Source organism: Phyllostomus hastatus, unplaced genomic scaffold (genome assembly GCF_019186645.2).
Source record: "Phyllostomus hastatus isolate PE091 unplaced genomic scaffold, TTU_PhHast_1.1 phas_scaffold_1066, whole genome shotgun sequence".
In the NCBI taxonomy this organism is placed as follows: domain Eukaryota; kingdom Metazoa; phylum Chordata; class Mammalia; order Chiroptera; family Phyllostomidae; genus Phyllostomus; species Phyllostomus hastatus.
Genome location: NW_025334004.1, coordinates 24471470 through 24496072, shown reverse-complemented (window position 1 = coordinate 24496072; position 24603 = coordinate 24471470). Strand labels below are relative to the sequence as shown.

General features: G+C 38.6%; 1 protein-coding gene across 1 annotated transcript in view; it reads right to left on the bottom strand.

The window, feature by feature from the left end:
• The window catches only part of ATRNL1 (attractin like 1), a 506174-nt gene that overhangs the window by 180994 nt on the left and 300577 nt on the right, over nt 1-24603 (bottom strand). Inside the window, exon 27 of the mRNA XM_045854498.1 lies at nt 9030-9137. Within this exon, the coding sequence (XP_045710454.1) occupies nt 9030-9137 (108 nt within the window). The remainder of the gene's footprint in view (nt 1-9029; nt 9138-24603) is intronic.

Sequence of the window (24603 nt, the reverse complement as noted above, 5' to 3'; positions counted from 1 at the left end):
TTTCTGTGTTAAACCACACGGGGAGACCAACGGTGACACTACACTGTGCGTGGCTCACAGGCTTGACTGACAAAGGGAGGAGGGGCAGCCACGGGGGAGTGGCTGCATGCAGAGGAGCTGTAAAGACCAGATAGCTGGCAAAGGCAGCCTTTCTCCCCTCTGATCTTACTATCCCCAACGGTGATCTGCACCAGTCCCCTTTCTCCCTGTCACTGTAAAGTAAAAAAAAAAAAAACAAAAAACCAAGGGTATGGCCAATACAACACAGAACGGGATCCTGTACTTGGGTGACATTCACTACGTATGCTTTGCTTAAAATCATCCCCTTAAAAAGCAGTTGGTGATCTTTCAAGTAATGTGAGTCTATCCCAATGTTACTACTGAATTACCCATCCAGTTTCCCCCGCTGCAGGAAGGGACCAACACCTGCATCTTGCTCCCCCTTTTTTTTTTTTCAAACAAAGCTGTGGTGAAATGAATTGGAACCGAAAGCTGCGATCAGTAGAGGGCGCTAGGACGGAAGGTACTTTGTTTCCTTCCCATCCAGGATAACTGTGCTCCTTATCAAAGCGAATTCCAACTCCTACTGCTCATTAAGGCTGTCATGTTTCTCACAGACTCATCTGCCTTATAATTGAAATTCTTATTTTAACAGCATTATCTTAATGTTATTGCTAGCTATGGAATGTCTTGTGAAGAGTGCAACATTAAAGTTAATTTGGCCCTACATCTCTGGTAATGGATACTGTCTGGAATATAATTAACTGTAGATACTCCAACGTGGACTGAAATATGTCACGGTTTCTTCCTCTATTATTGCAGTTTGTCTGAGGAGGCCCTTCCCGTGGTTGCTTATCATTTCTCGCATCTGACTAATCCCATTTTGCTCGTGGTCTTTTGCTGTTCGTGTGGCAAAAATCAGAACTCCCAATCATGTGAAGTTTCTTTTCATTTCTCTTTGTTTATTGTTAATTAAAGCTGGTTAGGCACTTCAGTGGAGCTCCCCAGGGAGAAAAATTAGATCAGTATTATAATAAGAATTAAGAAATTACTCCTAGAATTATAGCTAATGTGTAATTTAAAAATATAATATAGTAAATAAAAAAATAGATCAAATGACCTCAATTGTTCATTTAAGTAGCACTTTCCATTAAGCAAAATCTGCAGTTCTTATAATTTAATGTCTATACAATGCTACTAAAACAACTATATACATAATATGCTTAAAAAGTAAAATAATCTCACTTAATAAGCTTTTATTCCTGTTCAGGTATGATTTCCCATTGCTTATTGAATAAATGACTGGAAGAATATTCCTAGCAAATACTCCATATACTTTACATATAAGTGGGTCAAACCAAAAGACTAATACAACCTTACAGATAAATACTAGAAATTAACTTTTAAAAATTAAAGACTTTAAAAGTTACTTTCAATACTAAAGTGATAGAACAAGAACTCAAAGATTCAATTAAAACTTAATCTAGCCCTGGCTGGCATAGCTCAGTGGATTGAGCGCGGGCTTGCGAACCAAAGTGTCGCAGGTTCGATTCCCAGCCAGGGTACATTCCTGGGTTACAGGCCATAACCCCCAGCAACCGCACATTGATGTTTCTCTCTCTCTCTCTCTCTATCCCTCTCCCTTTCCTCTCCAAAAATAAATAAATAAAATTAAAAAAAAAAACAAAACAAAAAACTTAATCTTTGATGCCTGGGATCTGCTTCAAACTAATCACTGTAGGGCCGGGGTGTTGTGAGGACGACGGTGTTTGTAAATGAACCAAGATTATGAGTCACCAGTTGTTAAGGATGGGCAATATGATTGCTTCCTTTTTCCGTGTCCTTACATTTGGTTATTATAAAAGTTAAAAATTAGTATTTGACGTTAATATTTTATTTATTTAATGGAGTCAATTCATTAAAGAGGGCCTCATAAGGAGCTGGAAAATGCATTTCTGGATTCTTGTTTTATAGGCACAAATTAGATATCCTATGCTCTCTGCCTTTTATTTTATATTTCTCAGTTAATGTCCATGCATATATATCTATAAAAAATTAATATTTGAAGATATGCATGCCTATTAATGGGTAGACAAGTTCCACCTAATAGAAAAGAAATTTAGGCTCCCTCAAAACCAAATACAATGACAATTTCCACATACATATTAGAATGACAAAACAAAATACAAAAATATCAATAATACCCAGTGCTGGTGAAGATGCAAAGCAATCACAACTTTCATACATTGCTGATGGGAATACAAAATGATATGGCCACTTTGAAAAACTGTTCAAGTTAAACCTACTTTTACCGTATGACCTAGCAGTCTGATAAATATTCACCCAAGAGAAAACAGAAACATTTTCATAAAAGATCTGCATGCGAAAGAATGCAGGTGCATTCACAAGAGCTCCAGAATGAAAATCATCCAAATGTCTACCACCTGGTGATTGCATAAATCAATTATGATGCGCCCACACAGTGGAATGATACTCAGCAATAGAATATACTGCTGACACCGATAATCATTTGGACGGATCCTGAAAACACTGTGCCAAGTGAAAGAAGCAGGCATCAAAGGCCACACGGAGCATAGTTCCATGTACACAACTTTCTGGAAAAGGCAAAACTGTAGGCACAGCAATCAGATAAGTGGCGCTAGGGGTGTGGGCTGAGGGATGGGAGTGCCTGTGGAGGCACGTGAGGGAACTTCCTGCAGCGACCGACACATTCTGCATCTGGGCTGAGGGGTGTACGCTTCATGACTGTGTACAATGGATGGAGCAGGGGTGGGGGTTTCTATTTCTATAATCGGCCTTTCTCATTTTTCAAAGTTTCTTACAATCGGAATGTTTTAATTTTCTAATTGGGCAAAGAAACTAACATTTCTTAAGAATTAATAACTGCCCTGGCTGGGGTAGCTCAGTGGATTGAGCGCAGACCTGGCAACCAAAGGGTTGCCAGTTCAATTCCCAGTCGGGGCACATGCCTGGGTTGTGGGCCAAGTCCCCAGTGGGGGGCATGCGAGAGGCAACCACACATTGATGTTTCTCTCCCTCTCTCTCTTCTTCCCTTCCCCTCTCTAAAAATAAATAAATAAAGTCTTTATAAAAAGAATTAATAACTAATATATGACGACCAAATGGCCTGGACAATTCAAGAACACATAGTATACCACATAACACGTCAGTAATGCCAACCACATTTCTTTCAGTGTTTGATGAAACCTGTGCGTGTGCATTGATATACACATTTACGTGTGCATACACTCATGCTTCGTTCAGTACAGTGGACACTGACTGGAGGTGTTTTAGGGAATCAAGTTTTATGGTGGAAAGTGATCAGATATTAATGTAATTATAATAAAATGACTGTATTATTAATTATCCCCAAACTCAACTTCCTTTTGAGGAATCAAAAGCATTCTGGAATACCGTGGTGCTTCAGGTCTGCCATCGCATGCATCAGTTATTTATTCTAGTGCATGAGAGAACGCGGCGCAACAGAGCTAGTCTGAGCGAGAAAGAAGGAAGCAACAGCAGGAGGAGGGCATAATTAAAGGGTGAGGTAATTAATGGCAAGTCATTCTCCACGGGAGATTCTAAGATGCTCTACAGCGCTGACAACACTAGAAACATCTTTGTGTGGTCTGCAGCGCCTAGTATAATGCATCACTCATTTTCTTGTTATTTTTCTTTTAGGCCAAATAAATGAGGTCATCAAAATTTAATGCGCTTGGAATAAAATGTTACATGGAACTGCTTGGAATGCAATTTATATCAAGACAAAATTATTCTATTCTGAGAATGTACTTTTAAAAAATTCACAGAAACACAGACACAGAGGTCATAATGTATCATTTAAAAGAGAGGTTCAAGGACCACGTATATAATGCATACTTCAAAAATCCATATGATTTTGAAAGAGTGAATATTCTAATAAGTTATAAGCAAAACACTTGTGTAGGATATGTGTCTGGGTAGGGAGCAGACGTATGAGACATTTCTATACATTCCTCTTGATTTTGCTGTGAGCTTAAAACCACTCCAAAAAATAAAGGTTAAAAAATAAAATATGTAAGTTTAGTAATACTTAATGTTCACTTGCATATACTCACAGAGTACATAATCATTTGTACTTACTTTTTCCCTAGCAGATATATTTATATGTAAACACATTATATATATTTATATATAGATAAAACACTGACTGAATGATGTTTTACGATGTGATTATCAAAAGATTTTGCTGTTCACTCAAAATCATGCCTTTCTAAACAAAATTGGTTTTTGTTTATTTTTAGAAATTAAGTCCAAGACATTGTATGTGTATTTTAGTGCATTAAAGTAAAATAATGTTGCAAAATGGAATGATTAGAGCACAGATATACCTTATTCAGAAAAGCCAACAAATAAGGCTAAACCAGGGAGTCCTATCTACTTTATAACTCAAATCTCTAACAAGATCTCAAGCACTAAATTTTCCCCTCACTCCTAATTAAACTGTTATTCACAAGGGTAGAGACCGTGCTCCTGTATTAATTTCTGTATCCTCAATGCTCGACATATAGGAGGCAGACAGTAAGAGTTAGATTAGTATTTAAGTAGTGAATTAATTAACTAATTAATTAATCTCAACTCTATCCCCTGAGCTATTCATATTGTCAGCCTAGACCTTCGTCTTCACCATTGACCCTCAGCATCCCTTTAAAAGGAGTTCTCATATCGGTACCCTAGAATCTCTCCTTGACGACTCTCTTCCGTTATTCACCTTGCCAACATCTAACCTTGAGGAAACCCCACCGTCTGGTTCCCTCACTCCTGACTCTAGCTCTAAGGTCATCACGGTATAAAGTCGTCGTCCTTACTACACACCAAGTTTCTTTGGGTTTTCATTGCTGCTCAGAAATCCTTTTGTCACCTTAAGATAATCTTTTTCATTTATTTCTTCCTTTATTCATGCAGTCTCCCCGCGCCCCCCCCCCCACGCCCCCCAAGACTAGCAGAAATAGTTGAATTCTACCGAACAGGCAAGTTCTTCCGGGACAAGGAAACCGGAGGAACAAAGACAGGGAAGGGACAGCGGGTGGGGATCAGACGGTTGGCGGGAGACGGCAAGAGATGCTGGGACAGGAAGACAGGGACTGGGTCCCTGGAGGTCCCTTAGGCAGAGCAGTTTCAGATTTTACTGAAAGAGAAGGGGAACCATGGGGAAATTGGATATGGACAGATTTGCCCCCTAGAAGGATCTCTTTGGTAGCAACGTGGAAAATAGCCTGGAAGAGGGAGGGAGGTAAATAGCATCAGGAAGACCAGGAAGAAGGGTAATGTTAAACGTTTTGGGGGGGGGGGGCGGATCCTGAAGGCTTGACACAGAAGAGGAGGAGTGGGGATGAAGTGATGGATTTACACTATGTTTAAGCTGGAGAACTGACAGGGCTCCATGACTGATAGAAAATGCGAACAGAGGACAGACCCCCCAGTGCTCTGTCTGAAGCAGCTGTCACAGTCTCTCCAAGGAGGGTTTCACATCTCCTCTGTCATTCTTAAATCTCACTCTTGCACCCTCAGCTCAAGCGCTGCAGGTGACCTGACTTCAAATATTACCATAAAAAATGATAAAATTGTTAAAGGTAAACTGCTTTCACCTGGAAATCCTCTAAATGTTTATCTACCCATCATTTTCTTTTCTTGACTTTCCAAAATTAATCCTTTCTATTTTGTCTTTCCAAAAATTGTACTTGTTTCCTTGATCCTCTCTCTCCCTTCATGTACATTTCCCCCCTTCGCCATTTCTTCTTCCAAAGAAACTTCCTCTTGAACTGGTCAATTTCTTAAACTACCATCTCGTTTCCTTCCTTTTAACAATACCAATTTCCAAAAGTAGTCTACCCCTGCTGCTGATACTTCCTCATCTCCAACCCAGCCCTATTGCCTGGTTTCCATCATTCCATAGGAACCACTTCCTCCAAAGTCCCCAGGGACAACAAATTACCCAATGTCCCCTCGGGTCCCACAGTTCCTCTCCACCGACTGCTTAGGAAATGGACGCCATCTTTGCCACCTCATCCTGGAGCTTTCCTAGAATCTGCCTTTGCTGCTCTTTCTCTTCTCACGCTCCTGACTTCGAGTGCACACGAAGGGCTCCCAGCATTACAACCCCTTCCTCTCTTTGCCTCAGACTCTCTCTCGACATTCAGTCAGCTATTTCATTCTGTAAATTCTATCTCTTTGCAGTTTTCAAATGTGTTTGCTCCTTTACACTTTGACAGCCACTAGTGCAGGGGCTAACTTCCCAATTGTTTTTCAGTTATTCTTCAATACAATTGATGTTACAAAGTGCTGACAGTATAGTCTTTCTAAAAATCAAACCCAAAACTCTTTTGCTCAGAAGTCTTGCATGTGATCCTCAGCATCTCCTTAAGGATGACTTTCCTACTGTACTCCTGCGTCTTCTGCTTTGATGCCCGCAATTCCTCCCTCACTTAGGTGTTGTATGTAATCCTGTCTTTCCCTTGTTTCACATGTACAACACCTTCTGCTTCTCCCTTTGTTCACGCCGCCCTCTCAGCTTGGTGTGCCTCATACTACGTCTGCCTATGGATGTCTCACCTGTCTTTAAGGGCCAAGACCAACTACAATGTTTCAGGCAACGTTCCGCCATATCCTGAGTTTTAAGCTCCTTTCTTACTCTTCATTATGTTTATTGTCCTGTTAGCATTAATCACATATATTTTAGTAGAGTATTTTTACATCTTATCTCTTTTATTCATATATAAGTTTCTGGAAGAGATAGACAATGTCTTTCTATCTCCATCACCCACATGCTTTGCACATGGTCAGACTGGTAAATATTTGCTGACCTAATTTTTCATAGTATGTTCTTTCTAAGAGACTTTCCATTATGAAATATGAAAAAAATGATACTGGGTCATGTTTGCTTTGTCTCCTAAGATATATTAGGGATGGCAAAAGCCATGAATAGCAGCTTCTTCTTCATGAAAAATTCCACATAAACTTCACTTATATAATATTTAGTCTGCTATATTTTTATATGTCATTAATAGTTAATCCAGAGCCTTTCTTCATGAATCAAAAATTAAAAGAGGCTTACAATAAGTATGAACAAAATTTTAAGGTATAACTATAAACAAACACCTCTGGTAAAAAATGACCCTTAATTTAAAAAAAAATATTAAGACAAGGTCAAATTTCAGATTATATACCCTAACTTTCCACCTAGTTACTATTTTATTTTCTAAGTAAATTATGGGAACCTATGAAAATGTTTTACTTAGAGTTCACCGTTATTGGTTTCTTAGTTTCTACATTTAAAATACCTAACACGATACTTGCAATATCTGGGATTTCATTTGATAAGACTTCTGTTTGCTTCAACAGTATTTTACAGAATTCTTACAGTCAGTTATGTAATTGAGGTTATGAACCTGATATTATCCACTAATGCATACATTGGAAAGGAGTAGGAAATACGGGTTAAATTACTAACAAATGTTACATGAAATGTAAGCAAAAGCATATTACACAGAAACACAAATTTAATATAACAACAACATTCACAGGAAACTATAGCCTAATAAAAAATTTAATCAAAAATCATAAAATAACTATTATCCGCTGCTACCGCACAGGAAGTGCTCCAAGGCTTCTAAAGATCAGGAAAGGGGCCAAACAGTCTCGAACTACTTCTTGTTGTTGCTGCTGATTAACCAATATTAAGGCGCTGTTAGTTTTGTTAATATTCATGTTTAATGTTTATGTTAATATTAATAGTTTTGTTAGTAATAATATTAACATTAATATTTTAAAATATACCAGGGGTGCATGGTAAAAGTGTTCGACAGTACTCGACAACACCCTGCTGTGTCTCACAGTCTCGCGGAAGCACAGTCTGCATGTGCTGCTGAGCACATCAGCTCTGATGGGTCCAGTACATGTCGGTTTTAGCTGAGAGTAGGTGAAGGACAGGGGAGGGGTGAAAAGTTGAGGCTTTTTATTCAGTAAAAAAACCAAGAACATAAAAATTTTTAAAAATGTATAGGGAAGCATGCTCTAAACACTGGCCTTTGTAGCGTGCCCATGAGGTCTGATTCAGTGTTTTTTTTTTTTCAGAATAACCAAAAATGCTCTTCAGCATTAATTGTAATTGTACCTAGGTTTTTGAAGGAGCCTGTTTTTACATTCCTTGCTCTCCTTGAAGAAAAGCAAAATGTCAAAATAGCAAGTTAGTCACACGAGGGCATTTTTATAAAAGGGAATGAAATATTTCCACTCTATAGTGTTTCTTAATTTTCCTACTTAAACATCTTACTATACATAAAGTATAAATAAAACAGTAATAAACATACAAGTAAATTACTATGCCTCGAAAAGTGTTGATTAGCCACTAATTACAACCTGTGGCTTCTGCTTCTCTGGGGATTATTATTTTCAAAAACCATTTCATGTATTACTTCAGGGTTCTAATACCACATTTACTTGCACATAATGATTGCTGTTTCACCACACTGTTTCTGCATCTGCAATAAAAGGATATACTAACACTGTCATTACCACAAATCAAAAATACTGTGTTCTACAGTTCTCAACATTCAAAAATGAAACTATATAATTAAAATGCGACTCATCCACCTTTTATAGCCAACTTCATTAATATAGACGTGAATTGTTAATTAAGGGATATTGAGCGCTTCAGGGACCATAGAGAGCCTTTGTTTCTTCCATCATACCTGTATCTTTAATTTCTTTAGCTCCTCTCCGTCAGGGAAAGGCTGCCAGGTGAGCAGTGTGTCCCTCTTGCCTAGGCTAATAGATTCTCCAGTGGCTTTTGTTACAGCTCATGTCATACTATTAAAACTAGGTGCCTTCAAAATGGCATAATATATGTCGCTGAAGCTTGTCAACTCAAGATAATTAGACTCTGTTTGGCTTCACAAGCAGACGCAGATTAGAGAAGCAATATAAATACGCAAATCACCGAGGCCCCCTTTCGGCGGGGCCGTTCCTACCTCCAACGGCCCTCGGAGGAAGTCTGTTTGATCAGCTCCCACTTCCAGCGCTACGTCAACAGAAGCAAAGGGACGGCTGGCCATCTGCTGTCGCTCCCGGAGTAGTTGCTGCAGAGAGTTAAAAATGATTCCTTTTAAAATAGGTTTAAAATCCATTAATGTCAACAGTATCTGGTTGTATTTTGAACAAATGGCACTCTCGGAATTTAGAATTCATCTAATACACATATGCCCATTGAGATCGCTGGAAATGAAAATGGTTTCTCTCCACGGCCTGGGTTATATCACCATAGAGGCTTTAAATGTACGGCGCTTGCGGAGGGCTTCTTGCCGACCTCCATCCCACCCGCACACCTAACGAAATGTGCTCAAAAGCATTTTGAAAACATCAGTTGAAAGGTGTTACCTAACTAAGAAGTGCTATTGTTATAATGGCCATGCCCAGTTTTCCCACTCTAGCTCCTGCTTTTATATTAGCTGAAAGGGAGCAACAGTAAAAACGTTTAAGAAATGTCAATGAAAAGTTGTCAAAATTAATAGAGGTGAAAGGAGCATACACCTTGCAAGATTAAGTCTTGTAAGGTCGTCGAGATCCCCTATCAATTGCTAAGGAACCAGCAGTTGTTATGGGCAGCACTCACACCTGTATGCAAAGCCTCTCTGTTCATCATTTAAAATGAAGGGTGACTGGTATGTTGCAAGAACTTTGTGCCGGGGCTTCACCCCCAGGCATTTGTTTCTTGTTCCTTGTGCCTTTGGCCAAGCTAACATCAATAAACTAGCAAGTCCCAGCCACTTCCAAGATGATTTACATTTCTGCCTTTCCTTGTAATTACAATATTCATTAAGTTATGATAGGGAAAAAAATTGATGACCGGCACCAGATATTGCAAACCTTGCCCTTCTCATTCCATGCAGCTAATAAAAATATTATTAAATATTAAAAGTGGATGGGCAATGCAATTAAATACCCTTTCAAATGAGGAGAAAATTGTATCATTGAAGAAAGACAAATCCTTGAACACAATGAATGGTTTCATTACTCATTGAGATTATTTTAACTCAGTGGCATTAACTTAAAACATCCACTGGCCTGTAAATGTACATGTACATAGTACTGTGGTACATCATTCATAAAATTCCCTTTTAGATGACGAAGCAGCACAGGCTGACACCTGATGGCAGTTTATTATTTAACATTTTGTCCTGACACTTGTGACATAGTATTGATGCTGTTCGTGAAGTGTGCAGCTACAGTATCATTTCAGGCCTTGCTCTGTCATTATTAAAAAAAGAATGTCCATGTGCCAATATAAAACAGAAGTAATGCAACTATTATGGAGTAACGGTTTGTTCTTATAATGAACATACCTATATCTATATATGCTGTACCTATCTATATGTAATAGACATACTAAAAGATTTAAAGTAAAAATAAATGGGATCTAAACCACCAAATTATTTGCTTTAACATAAATTCAAAATGATAATAAAAACACAGCTGCTAGCAAATAGAATCTTGTTTGAGCCTCTCTCAGTAGGAGTGGCCAGTTGAATACCGAGTCTACACAAATGCAAACAATGTTACTTCAAATGCCAAGGGCACCAAGTGTAGGGAACACCATGCTCTTTGTGGTAAAAACATATACATATTCACCAACACACACATACACAAACATACACAAGTATGCAAAGTACCTTTGCTATAGCAATATGCAAATAGCCTTAAGAAAATTGCAAATTATAGTTTAGGTTTGAACACCAGTTTCTAACATTTGTATTAAAAAGTTTCTTTATTAATACTAGTTGTCCTTAGCTTACCAATGGTAGCTCACATAATTACATGATTTTTTGTGTGTCTAGTGTATATTTTAATATCAAGGACAATATTATAAATGTCAAATTACTCATCCCCTGTCATTACAATGCCATAACCATCCAGAATGCTCTATGTTTATGACTTTGGGGGCTTTCTTTTTAAAATTTTTTAATGTTGTTCAATTACAGTTGCCCCATTTTCCCCCATCGCTCTCCCCTGCCTTGCCCACCCCCGCCTCCCATGGGCAATCCTCCCCCTGTTGTCTTTGTCCAGGGGTCCTTTATGTATGTTCCTTAGCTTGACCCTCCCCCTTCTATAATTACATGATTTTTAACAAAATGAACAGCTTCCGTTTCCTCATCTTACCTTTCCCCTACATCTAAAAGGTCTACAAGATATAGCTAATGAAGAGTCAATCCCACAAACTGTAATATAAATCTACAAACATTCCATATTCACTATCTCTGACAAACAGAGTTTTCTGCAACATGATATATTATTGTGACCCCAACATTCACAATAAAGAAAAATCAGTGACAGTCATAATTTTTTGCTCAACTTTCTATTTATTAGTAGAAAACAAAAGTATTTTTAATGATTCCAGGTTGTCTTCTGAGCTTCAAGTTTCCATCACTTTTTAAGAATTGAATATCTACTATAGCACTCTTTGCAAAAAAGAAGGAAAAAAAAAACAATATTCTTGCCCAGGCCTGTAACACTACAGCTTGTAAACAAGACATGATAAAATACATGTAATTAGAGAAGAAAGTAGTATACAGTAAAGGACACGAGGCGGGAAATAGCTGAATGAACTCCTTCCAGGTTACTTAGCAGAGGGCCAGGACTCCGGCTGACATACTGACTTCCTGACTTCGGGAAAATAATGTAAACATTCTGACTGTGAAATGTAGGACGGGTAAATCACTTCCTCCTGAGACCCTCTTGCTTTGACGTGACGGCCTAAAATAATACAATGGGATAACATTACTTGCTTCTAATTTCCAGTCCTCGGTGTCCTCAACAATTATCCTCCCTCCTGCCAGTTACTTCCCAAATTATGCCCCCTCTGGGTCAAAACAAAGAAGAGGTAAATCGCAGGCTCGCAGCTGAAATTTGGCAAAATTTATGATAAATGCTGACAAACGATATAGCTATGCTTGAGTTAGAAGGACCTGTGCTTGAATACCAGTGTTTGCATGTACTAGTTGGTTCAGCTGAACTAAATTATCAAGACTTCTCTACGTCTTGGTGTTCCCCGTCTGTACAGTGGGGGCATTGACATCGTCTCTACCTATACCTCGCCAGTTTGTTTGGAGTCTCAGTTTCTCCACCCACTCTTTATTGGGCTGTAACCAAGTTACCTTTCAGGGCTTCCCACTGCTCATCCTTTCTCTCTATGAAAAGGAAACAGCAGCGACGTAAGGCTGGGACTAAAGAGAGGATGCCCTTGGACTGCTCACCACAGAGGCTGGCACGCAGCGAACGCTTGCTAACCGTTCACTGAGACAATTGCTATATTAAATTTCAGGCTCTGATTTTGTCTTTCAAAACAGCCCACTAATTACCACAGGCCCATTTGCCTGTGCACTAGTGGCACATTTTGCTCTACTGGTCTCCCTTTGAACAAATGTCGCAAATTCGCGTGACAGTTGGAAAATGTCATAATTGTGGTAAAATAAATTTAAATTTGGACGTGCTTTCTGCCATTTGCAACCAAGAGTGATAAGAACTCAACCTGAAAATTGGGAGAATGTAGAGTACTTTCTTAAGAACTTGCAAAAATAATTTATTTGATGATCATGATTTTTATATAAAATGAAGTTTAACACTTTGTACGTCCATAAGAAGTGCTATGACAGATGCTCTGTTTTCTAACTAATCTGCTCTTGCCAATTGTTCAGCAGAAAGACAAAGCCAAGCGAACAAATTGATCATAATACAATAGATCGTAAGCATGCTGCTGTAAATGTTGTGAGGAAATTTAAAAATTAAAGAGTTCTTTATATCACGCCTGTCGTCCATAACTGTTTTACTATTCAAAATCTCCTTCAAAACAGATCATGAAATTAAGAAGAATATATAAACCCATGCTTAACGATGGCAAACATTAATTCTATCGAATGTATACATATATAATTCTTCCACTCAATATTACTACTTTAAATATTGTAGCATTCACCATAATTCATATTCGCCGTATTGTTAGTACCCTGAAGACATACAACTCTCCAACAGACTTCAGGATAACAGCCTTTAGGACACACACACAACAAACCAGTAACTCACTCTGTTCCCGACTGCCTTCACATGTCCTTCCTCCTGTGCCTGCGTTCTGCCTTCTTTCTCCCACTTCCAGTGTCCTCTGCTCCACCCCAAGCTTGGAGTGACCATCCTTCTCATGAATCATTGACTCAGTGAGGAGGACACTATCTCTTTCTGTCTTCATGCTTCTCTGAAATCTTCTCTAATGCAAAAATCTATTTTTATTTATTTTTATTCCCTACAGCACTTAGTTGGCTGTCACAGTTTTCAATGAGTGAACAAGGAATGAGCGGATTAAAGGATCACATTTTGTACCGTCTAAGTGGGAGTGAAGACCAGGCAGGATAAAACTGGTTTTAATTACGAATTAGCCTTTAAAACTATTATGTGTCCTTGAATATTTTAGAGTTTTATAGCCTACCCTCCAAACTAAGTGGATATTGATTTTTTTAGAATGGGACAATTTTGTGAACCTGTATTTTAAGTCAACATCCAGTTCCATGCTGCTCCTCATCCACCTTATTGCGATACTGACAAGACCAGGAAACACTGCCATAGAGTCATAACACATTCACATTTTTAATAAAAATTATATTCCTAAGTTTCTGGAAAAGTATAAAAAGGGCAATCAAAAGGACTGATCATTAATCTTGAGCTTACATTATAAAATGAACCAAGTATTTGAGTGAGAGGTTAAGCAACACTTCATGAAAAGAATACTTCTCTTACTAACAAAATCACCCTTGACAGAGTAATGCAAGTAAACAATCAATTTTGTTCTTCTGGTGTTAGGATGGTGTGTGAAGAAGCAAAGAGAAGTGGCAACGTATTTGGCGTCATTTCACGAGGAAAGCATGCCGTTCTATCCTTTTAGAAAACTAAACCCGCAGGGCACAGTCCTCGAGCTCCTACTCAGAACACTGGGCACCGTCTGCTCCCAGGCCTCCAGTCTGAACGGGTTTCTGCAGGTGATACTAGAAGCTCCTGGGAGCAGCTAGCTGGTCATCTGTTTTGTTTAGGCCGCTTCGATGACTATTTTCCAGGCTACGTTTCATCAGGCTGGAGCTGCCCTGGACAGCGAGTGCTCTGGCAGGTCTGGGCAAACCTTCCGGAACGGGCTCACTGTTCTAGACGCCTTGAAGAACATTTGCGATTCTTGGGAAAAGGTCAAAATGTCAATAGTGACAGGAGTTTGGAAGAACGGTTCTGGGTAACATTGAGGGGCTCCAGACTTCAGCGGAGGAAGTAACTGCAGAGGCGGTGGACACGGCAAGAGAATGAGAATTAGCAGTGGTGACCGAACTGCCAGAACCCTCCATGGGAAGGAACAGATGAAGAGTCGTTCCTTAGGGATGAGCAAGAACGTGGTTTCCTGAAGTGGATGACACTCTTGGGGAGGATGCTGTGAAATGACTGTTGAAATGACAACACGTGTAGAATATGACATAAACTTAGTTGATAAAGCAGTGGCATGTTTTAAGAGTACTGACTCCATCTTTTAACAAAGTTCTACTATGGGTAAAATCATTCAGTGCAGCAAACATCAATGCTGTCTTATTTTTAAGAAGTTGCCATAGCCACCCCAATATCCCACCAGCACTATCCCGATCAGTCAGCAAATGTCAACATCGAGGCAAGACCTTCCAAGGGCAAAAAGACGATGACCCACTGAAGGCTCAGGTGATGGTTAGAACATTTTAGCAATAAAGGATTTTTAATTAAGTTCTGCACATTGTTTTTTTTAGACATAATGTTATTGCACACTTAATAGACTACAGTATAGTATAAATATAACTTTTATATATACTAAAAAACCAAAGACGTGTCACTCATTTTATTGTGGTATTCACTTTACCACAGTGGACCGGAAACCAACCTACGATATCTCCGAGGTATGCCTGTATTTATTTATGGAGCCTGGATTTGAACACAGCAAAGCCTTACCTATTTCTCAGTGGGCAAAACCAGAAGCTGTGTCAAGACATTGCAGAATTTTTTTTTGAAGGTTGCTCCAGGCAATTTAAAAATTAAAATTTGGATTTGTAATCCTTTCTTTGTGGACATAGATGGCATCACTGATTCAGACTTTGCCAAAGATGATCTCACTTCCGGAGGAAAGAAATCATACAGCGTGGATTCATCTAGAATAGTCAAAGACTCAGCCATTTCTGGACACAAGACCATGCTTTCCGGTGAGTGAGAGGAAGTACAACAGACCACTGTAGGGCAGCGTTTCATTGTGTTTGGTTTGCACTTACTGAAAGTGCCGCAAAAAGTCAAAAAATTAAATGTTTATTGCCAAAATTAAAGATTATACTGAGCACTTAAAACAATCATAATTAACAGTACACAGAAGTCTTGTTTGTTCAATATAGTCTTATATAAACAAATAGGTAAAAATATTACAGAAGAAATCACCGCAGGAAACATAAGGGGGTTGGGGAGGGGGGAGAGACAGTGGTGGGAGAGAGGGCTTCACAGCGACCCCAGACCTCTGGGGAAATGGGAGTTGACCTGAATCCTTGAATTCTCAGTCCGTATAGGCAGGCACACATCCCCGAAATCCAGAAGTTTAAAGTACAAAAGTGTATTTCTTGCTCATAGAAAATCTTCTCTAGGACCAAGGAACTCCCCATATGGCTACTCAGCAATCTAGATGCTCTGTCATCGTAATGCAAGGACTGTTTGAGTGTAGTAAGTGTGGGAAAGAAACGAGTGAATCCTGTCCTGGCCAGTGTCTGTCACACCGATGTTTCTCTCCCTTTCTTCCTCCCTTCCCTTTTCTCTAAAACAACAACAACAAAACAAAAAACTAGTGAATCCTGTATGGAATTTTTCATTCCTCAGACCAGAAGGGACATTTATCATTTTCCATGAGCCACACAGCCCACCCTAAATACACAAAGGCCAGAAACTGTGGGGTAACCCTGGAATATGGGGTACATGAAAGGAAGCCAGAAAAGAACATTTCAGGCAGAGGGAATAGCAAGCGCAGGGTTCCCGAGGCAAGTTGGAGCTGGAAGTTTTCAAGAAACAGAGAAATGGCTGAGCCTTATTCAGCAAGGCGGCAAGGAGCAGAACGGTCAAAGGTTAAGAGACATCGAAATAACACATATAAATTATCAGGCACCATGGGATCCAAATGAATCAGATTCATTATTTTTTAAAACATAATTTCTCTTTATATTGCTTAGAGAGTCCATTCCTATAATGTGAGAAGCAGTTTGGAACAAGCAGGCAAAAGAAACAGGCTTTACCATCCAAATAAACTTATTTAAGACATAACCCAGAAAACGGCAACAGCAGTTAATCGCAAATGCAATAAGTATCAAAAGGTCAATTTTGTATGTAACGTTCTTTAATACAAAAGGCCAGGTGGTTGTAATTTATCTGAACAAATCAAAATGAACAAAAGGATGAGTACTGAAAAGGTCATTTAAAAGCTACATCCCCAGAATGGATACTTAATATTACTCCTCAAAGAGCAAAATGGAAAGCTGGATAATTTCAAACTTTGAAACTTGAGCTAGGAAAAAAAAAATGTTTTTCCCACACAGAATACCCTCACAGTCCTACTGTGGAATATATTACTTTCCCAAGTTAGAGGTCTGAGTTGTAAGAAAAATCCACGCCCTGCTCTCAAGAAGAGCAAATTAATGTCGATGACATCCAAGAGGCGCACAATCCGATCAAGTCAACCTTGACGAGTGGAAATATAAAGGCAGCTGATTACAAAAGAAATGACACATCTGCTCTGGCGTGTGTGCCGGGAATTTACAACTGGAGGCTCGTCTCACAATAAAACTCAGATCCACCCTTCAGGAGTTTCTCCCTCTCTCCTTAAGAAGTAATTTACTAAAGAAAGGGTTTTTTTTTTCCCTCCCTGATTCTGGGAATCCATACAAAGCACAAGATCCATTTCTGAACCACAGTATGTGACCTCCTAGGTTCAGAAATTCTAAATGCAACATAATCCATTTAGCTTTTTCATTTAGTGTACGAGGAGTTCATGTTGATCATTTAGATAGTTTGTGACAATAATCTGGAAGTTCTTCAAGTACTTAAGTCCTTCTAGAGACATAAATGACTAAAAAACTGCCATTTTCATTGCAATCAATATTTTAAAACTATTTCTTCCCTTTACGGGAAATGTGATTATTTTGTTATTAGCTAACGGAGGCATTTTTCAGTTCAATGTTGAGAAACTCAAAAATGATTCTTTTCTGAAATGTTTCTTTGGGAAACAGAACATCTGTTAATTATAAACTTTCAAGTCTTTATTTGGAAGGTACTTGTGATGTCCATTGACTAATCCCTGTGATCAATTAATATTCACTGTTATTTTTCAATCTTTTGTGAAAGAAGAAAACTGTTTTTAATAACTAATTTCAATTTTTTAAAAAATATTTTAAATCTGAAGGGCAGTTGGAAAGCAGCATAGATCACTCCTGACTGATACAAATTGGCTTTCTTATATACTGGGAACAGTGTGTTAAATCACAAAAATCAGAATGTAAGAAAATCAATGGTCATAGCAGACTCATTGGAGTAACTCATTCTCGGAGCTGGAAGGAAACCTAGAGGTTACCTGGTTCAATTTTCCCATTAAAGCAGGGTCAAAAGTGCTAAGACTTTTCTGACAAATGGTGATTCGGCACCCTCGAATATATATAGCAAAAGGACTACTTTAACAAGGCAGTCTTTTTTCCCAGAGATTTATAACATTGTTAAAAAATTCAATATACTGAATGAAAACCTATTCGTGGGCTCTTTTTGGACCATTAAAATGAAATGGGACATTTCTTTTCTCATTTACTAAAATTCCTTTAACTATACATTATGTATCTGAATCTTTTCTCATGTCTTCAAATTAAACAGTTCCAGTATCTTGCACTGTTCATTCATTCTTTATGCAAATATCCTGGGAACGCTAGTGTTCTGAGAGCGAGACCACGCAGTGGCATTTAGGCGATAAGGCACGTTGTCCTGTCCTCAAGGAGGTGGCTCACGCAGTCTCACAAGCAGGACGGAGCTGTTTCTCCTGCCACATGGTTTTCGGCGTCCTTTCAGTGTCCCTCTCAGAATGTTTAATGAACACAATGATATCGACAAGATCTGACTAGTATCGAAGGTTGGAGAATTGTTTTTCTTCATGTATTCTAAATTAACATGCATTTTTGAAATAGGTTTTTTTTTTGTTTGTTTCATTTTTGAGACCACGCTGGTGTTGGCCCCAATCAACAATTCCAGGTCTTCCTCACGTGAACTTTGATCAAAACAAGTGTTCCCGGCTTCGCACTTCCTCGAGTGTTATTTTTTTAAATGTAAATGAAGAACTTCACACTGTATTCGTTCATAGTTCACGTTTGGTTGCTGTTGGAATTGTTTTTAGCTTCTTCTTCCTTGAGTGCAGACCTCTCTCGGACCCTCTGAACTTGCAGCTGACACGGCCACCTCTCCCCAGAGCGGCACTGGCGTTGAGCTCCCCTTCCGTCTCCTCGGCCAGGCCGATGCCACAGAAAGGAATAACGCCAGTGCGCTTCCTCACTTGCTAGTACTCGGGGGCAAAACACAGGATCCACCGAGAGAATGATTTTGCCTTTTACATTCCAGGACTTCCCCCGTACAGTGATGTGAAAAAACAGAACAGATAACGCATATGGGTTTTTAGTAACATTTGGTTTATTTTTATAGGCTACATCCACATATACACTTTGGGGGAAAACAGGCCTAAGATAGCCCCTAGCTAGCAGACTGGGAACACTTTATTTTCAAAGCTTGTGAAATCAACCTTTTTTATTGTAAAAATTCATCCAGAAAATACCCTCCCTAGACCTTCCCCTGAAGGAGTACTTCGGATCTGGTGGGAAGCAGAAAACCCCAACTCTGTGAATGAACGATGCCTCTGGCTGAGACTAAATAGGATAAGAATTATGAAAGAATAGTTTTTGGAATTTATTCAAAGAATTTTTAACTCACAAAGGCAAACTAATTTTATTTTGGGCTTTACTTATAATCTCATATTAAAAACAAATATAATCTTTTAAACATTAGTGATTCCCCCCCCAAAAAAAAATTCGACGGAGTAAGGAGACTTGATTCCATTTGAGCATTTCTATATTGTTGGAATTTTATTATTTATCTCTAAGTATTTTAGAATTTGATATAATTTATATTTTAGGTGGGAACTGAGACACCAGGGCGTGCAGCCACTCACATGGTTGACTGCAGGGGGTGAGATGCCCCATCCTATTGATGAATCGGGGTGCCTTCAACTCTGGTCCATGTCTCCTCCTCTTAGAAGCTAATCTGCCTGCAGATGATGTGAATCCTACTGTGGTCCTTCACCCCCTAACTTCGTATCTGGGAAGGCCTCCTCTGAGGAAATCGTGCCCCAGGTGAGCACTAGCCGTGGCAAGTGATGAAATCGGCCTAGTTCTGGAGCTCGTTATCAGCAACCTCGACGGGTTTATATGCCCAAAGCCATTTAATTGTTTAGTTCACATTTGTTTAGAATCCAGGCAGAGAAAAGAGTGCTAATGATCGCCTCCCCACTCAGAAACCACCAACAATAACTATACTATTACCCAGTGTCCATTTTTCTATCCAGTTCAAAAAAACGCACCAGATATTGTTGAATTCTTTGCTGAAGTCAAGCTACATTGTATCTGCAGGATATCTGTGCTGTATCAGCCAGGTTATCCTCACAAATAAAATATGAAAGCTCAGTCTTGGAGTCTTAACTCACTTGTGGCTTTAAACTTGAACACCATTGCTTTTACTTAATAAATGAATGAATAAGTGTTTAATTAGGATACCTAACTTTATTTTAGTATCTCTTGCCATTGGGTCAAATACAGCTTTTCTGTAAACACTTTGAAATCTACTTTGCTCAAGTCTTGGGTACGCATAAGCCTACCTCATTCCGTGTCCTTACTTTCATGCACTCTGAAATGACAAGGTCAATTTCCCTCTCTCAGGACTTCCACACCCCAGCCCGGGTGGGAGCTTTCTTCACCGTTCTCTCTACCTTCTGAGAGTTGAGCTGTCAGCAAAGCAGGCCAGGAACTGATTGTATCTGCGGCTTTCAGCAGAGAGTGCTTTCCCGCAGATGTCCAGATGGCTTCCATCCCCTCACACCCACTCCGCCTGGACTTGGTGCCAGGGTGGTCACCTGCCTTGGGACAAAGGCCGTTTATCACAGGTCACGCAGTTATGACTGCGCACACTTGCAGCTCCAGGGGCATGTTTTGGAATTGGATCAAGTGCAGTACTCATTAGAACAACACCAGATACCGTCTCTAAAAGGTAAGTAATCTGACTCGTGTACGTGTCTCCATTTACCGCACCCTTCCATGGCTGCTACCGTGGCTCCTGAGCACCAGTGCTCCGCCGTAGGACTATCACACGGCCAAGTCTCTCAGTGCTTGCAATGCTACCTCATTGTATTTTTCTCTTAATATAGGGCGAGTGACTTTCTTTGGTGACGAATGCACCCGTAGTCTATGATACCCCATCAGTCGTCAGGGAAATGGGAGTCCTCCACAATGAAGATGCTTTGCTGTATCTGCAGAGACTGGAGACTAGCCAGAAATGGGCCTGAGCGCATGTTTTCTAGATCACCACTCTATTTCAAATTGAGATTCAAAGTATGAAATGTGAACTTACATTGTAGAAGATTTTAATGACAAAATAAGTCAGCGATGCAAACGTGTGATCCGTCGTCAAATGAGTGGCATAAACAAATGCCATGATCGCAGAAAAAGACAGTTTCCACGGGCTGGACTGGTGCTAGAGGTCTAGGAAGTCTGTGAGACAAGACTGACCCTTCGAGGAAGTAAGTGCAGGGCTTGGACAAGCTGTATCATGTTGATTAAGTAACAGTTTGGGTCAGAATAATTATTTTATTTCACAACTCTGTTTTATGAGAATAAATAAAGCCCCTTTCCTTTCATTTACACATTCCTGTATATTACTTCTTTTCATTTGTCAAACTCTATATACATTGTTTTTCTTTCTTGTTCCTTTCACCTGGAGTCTCTCAAACTATCTCATCTGCCTTTTCTATTCCTTTTCAGGCACAGTAACCACCAAGTAAGTTTTTACTCTTCAAACATACTGGAAAAAGCTTGTGATATCGGTATTTGAAAAATAGTTGTATCAACTATTTCTTTGCCATAGGCTTTGCTCACCTAACACTGTGATATGTCGTATTTGGACATGCATGCTATACAAGTGAGTGACACGCCAACAAACACCAAAAGAATTCCACCACTGTAGTGTTAATTAAGGCTTTGTTAATGAAGAAACCACCTTATATCCATGGACAATTTGAAGGCCTCAAGAAAGAAAACCTCAAAAAATTAGTGGATTATTAGAAAGGGAATACATTTTTATAAATATTATTAAAATGAGTCTGAGAATTTAATTGGTCTCTGCTACTTTTCAATCAACTCTTCTTTCCATCACTCATAAAAGTAAAGGATGCAGTATAAATTATTAATCAACCCACTGAATGCTACAGTTTCAACACTGAGTAAACAATGATAATTTATTGAATTTTCCCAAATCATTGCCTACTTGCTTCAAAAAAATGAGGTGATTAACTAAGCAAATGTTACTCTAGTTTAAATGTTGTATTCAGCTCAAAAAGGAGACCAAATGCCATATTTTAATTCAAGTTAGAAGTTCCTGTAAAATCATCAGTGTAATTAATATATTCCATAGATGTTAGCAAATACACAGACCCAATAAGAGTTTAAATGCTACCCTTCAGCAATTCTCTCGCTAACATTTCAGCTTGAACTTACAATAACATTTATGGTAATTTGCCATATACTGCTGACTTAAACATTTAATTGGAAATGATGAAAACACACCTTCGGAGAACAATGAACCAAATCTGGCAAGATTTTCTTTAGTGCAAACAAACGAAGGAGACCAGGTAAAATGTCATGGGAAATAATGCCCTCTTACTATAAAAAGACCTCTTCACCCTTCCAAATCAATAGTAGTATAAAGAGGAAGAAATTATAAATTTTCAATGTGTATTTTATTATTGTCTATTCATATACCTTTCTATTCAAACAAGAATTATTTCAGTCATACAGTATCACACTTTGGAAAGTGACTGTGTCTTCCTAAGTACCTCGTGAGGTCAGGCTCCAACTTTCTCAGGGGACAAGTCCCAAAAACATACACGGGGTCTGTCCAGAAAAAGTCCGGCCATTGTTAAGATAAGAGAAAAGTCTGCATGGCACCGATGTGACCTGGCAGCCAAAGAGAGTGGCCTGGAATGTTCACGCCTGAACAATGACAACTTCACTGTACTAGTCAGTGGCAGAGGCAGATGCTGCCATTAACTGAGCATGTGTACTGTGTGGTTGTCACATTCAAAATGCGTGAACAAGTAGAGCAACGAATCTACATCAAAGCTTGAACATTTCTCCATAGAAACTATGTGGATGGTTCAGAGGGCCACGGCTATGGGTAACTGGTGATTGGCAGCTTCACCACGACAAGGCACCTGCTCGCGCATCCTGTCTCGTGCAGAGTGGTGAAACATCAGATCACCCAGGTGGCTCAGCACCCCCTACAGCCCTGATTTAGCACCCTGCAACTTCTGCTTTTTCCCCCCAAAACTAAAATCACCTTTGAAAGGGAAGAGATTTCTGACCGTAGATGAGATTCAGGAAAATACAAAGGGGCAGCTGATGGCGACTGGGAGAACTGTGTGAGGTCCCAAGTTGTCTCCTTTGGAGGGGACTGAGATGTCATTGTCCTGTGTACAATGTTTCCTATATCTTGTATCTTCTTCGATAAATGTCTCTATTTTTTACAGTACATGGCTGGATAGTACTGTGAAATACAGTACATACTTTCTGGACAGACCACATATGAAAATTGCTGAAGGGCAAAAAACAATTCTAGACAAGATTTCTACTTTCGTTCTTACTGCCTTTCTATTGCAGTATTGGCAACTCTGACCTATTCAAAATAAAAAGCTAGAGAACCCCAGGCTAATAGGTAAAGACTATTTTTATCCTCTAATTCCAACCCACAATCCCTTCCATCTTTAGAAATTATATAGCCTCCAAAATGTTTAGTTCCCTTTGCCACTCACTATTAGTATACTATGCTGAATAATTACAGCTTTATATTGACTTCATGGTATATGTAATTTAAATAACTTAAAAGATATTCGTAAGATAAACTGGTAATAAGAAAATAATCAAGGAATATTTTAAACTAATTAACACAAATTAAATTAGTGACAAACTTCAGTAACTATATTAAGAGAAGCCGATTGCTCTGGCCTTTTTGGAGAGCTACTTGCTAACAGATATCAAGAACATCAAAAGTGCACACATCCTTTGACTCAGTAATTTCACTTTATGACTCTCCGTTAATGAAATCATCAGACATAAAAGCCAGATTTATGAAGTCCTGCCAAAATATAACTCATAATGGTGAAAACTGGAAACAACTCGGTTAAACAAACCGCAGTGTCATAAAGGTAAAATATTACATGAGCATTAAAATTATGTTTTCAAAGAATTTTTAATGCCATTGGAAAATGTCAAGGATATAATTTCCCACAAAAATCAGAATAAAATATACTCACACATATATAAATCATATATAAAATTACATATGTAATAAAAATAAGATTTTGGATGATGTTTACTTTGAGTTGGGGGATGGAGAGAGATGGAATGGGGGAGAGGCAATAAAATTGATTTAATATTTTGCATTAAGTACAAAAGAAAAAGATCACTGTAACAAATAATCCCAAATATGTGTCTATTATTCTATATAATCTATACTTACATCTATACCTATATCACTATGCCCGACAGGAAATACAAGAAAGTTTTATCTTTAGAATATAAATTTTAATTCTTTTCAATTTATATTTTCCCAATTTTTTGATAGAAATTTTTATAACAGAGAGAGAAAAAGAATGTCAGTTATGATTTTGATGCCTCTGAACTGGTTGAACTGTAACCACTAAATATATGGTTTAGAAAACAAAAACAATAGAGGAATAAAGAAACAACTTTCGGTATTTTAGAAAGATGACATATCTGTGCCCATTATTTATATTACATACATATTACATAACACTACAGGATAAAAGTGGCAAGGATTAGTACTTGGCTGAGATAAAAGTATTAGTGAAGCAAGTTCTAGGAGAAATTCTGTATATAATTATAATTAAGATAATAGTCCATTATTTAATTATATGTAATAATTATATATAATAATCCATATTAATTAAAGAAAAACAGTCATTTTTAGTATTAATTATAATTATTTATATATACTCTTAATAAAATTTAGGAAATGTACATGCAGTCTCTCTAAAAAATAAATGAATACAGCATTGGAAGAATCTTTGTTAAATGGAAACATGCTTGATTACTGCTGTTAGAACTAGACAAAGTAGTTCCCTGTTTCAGCGGCCATCTGAATAGTTCAGAGGACAATTTA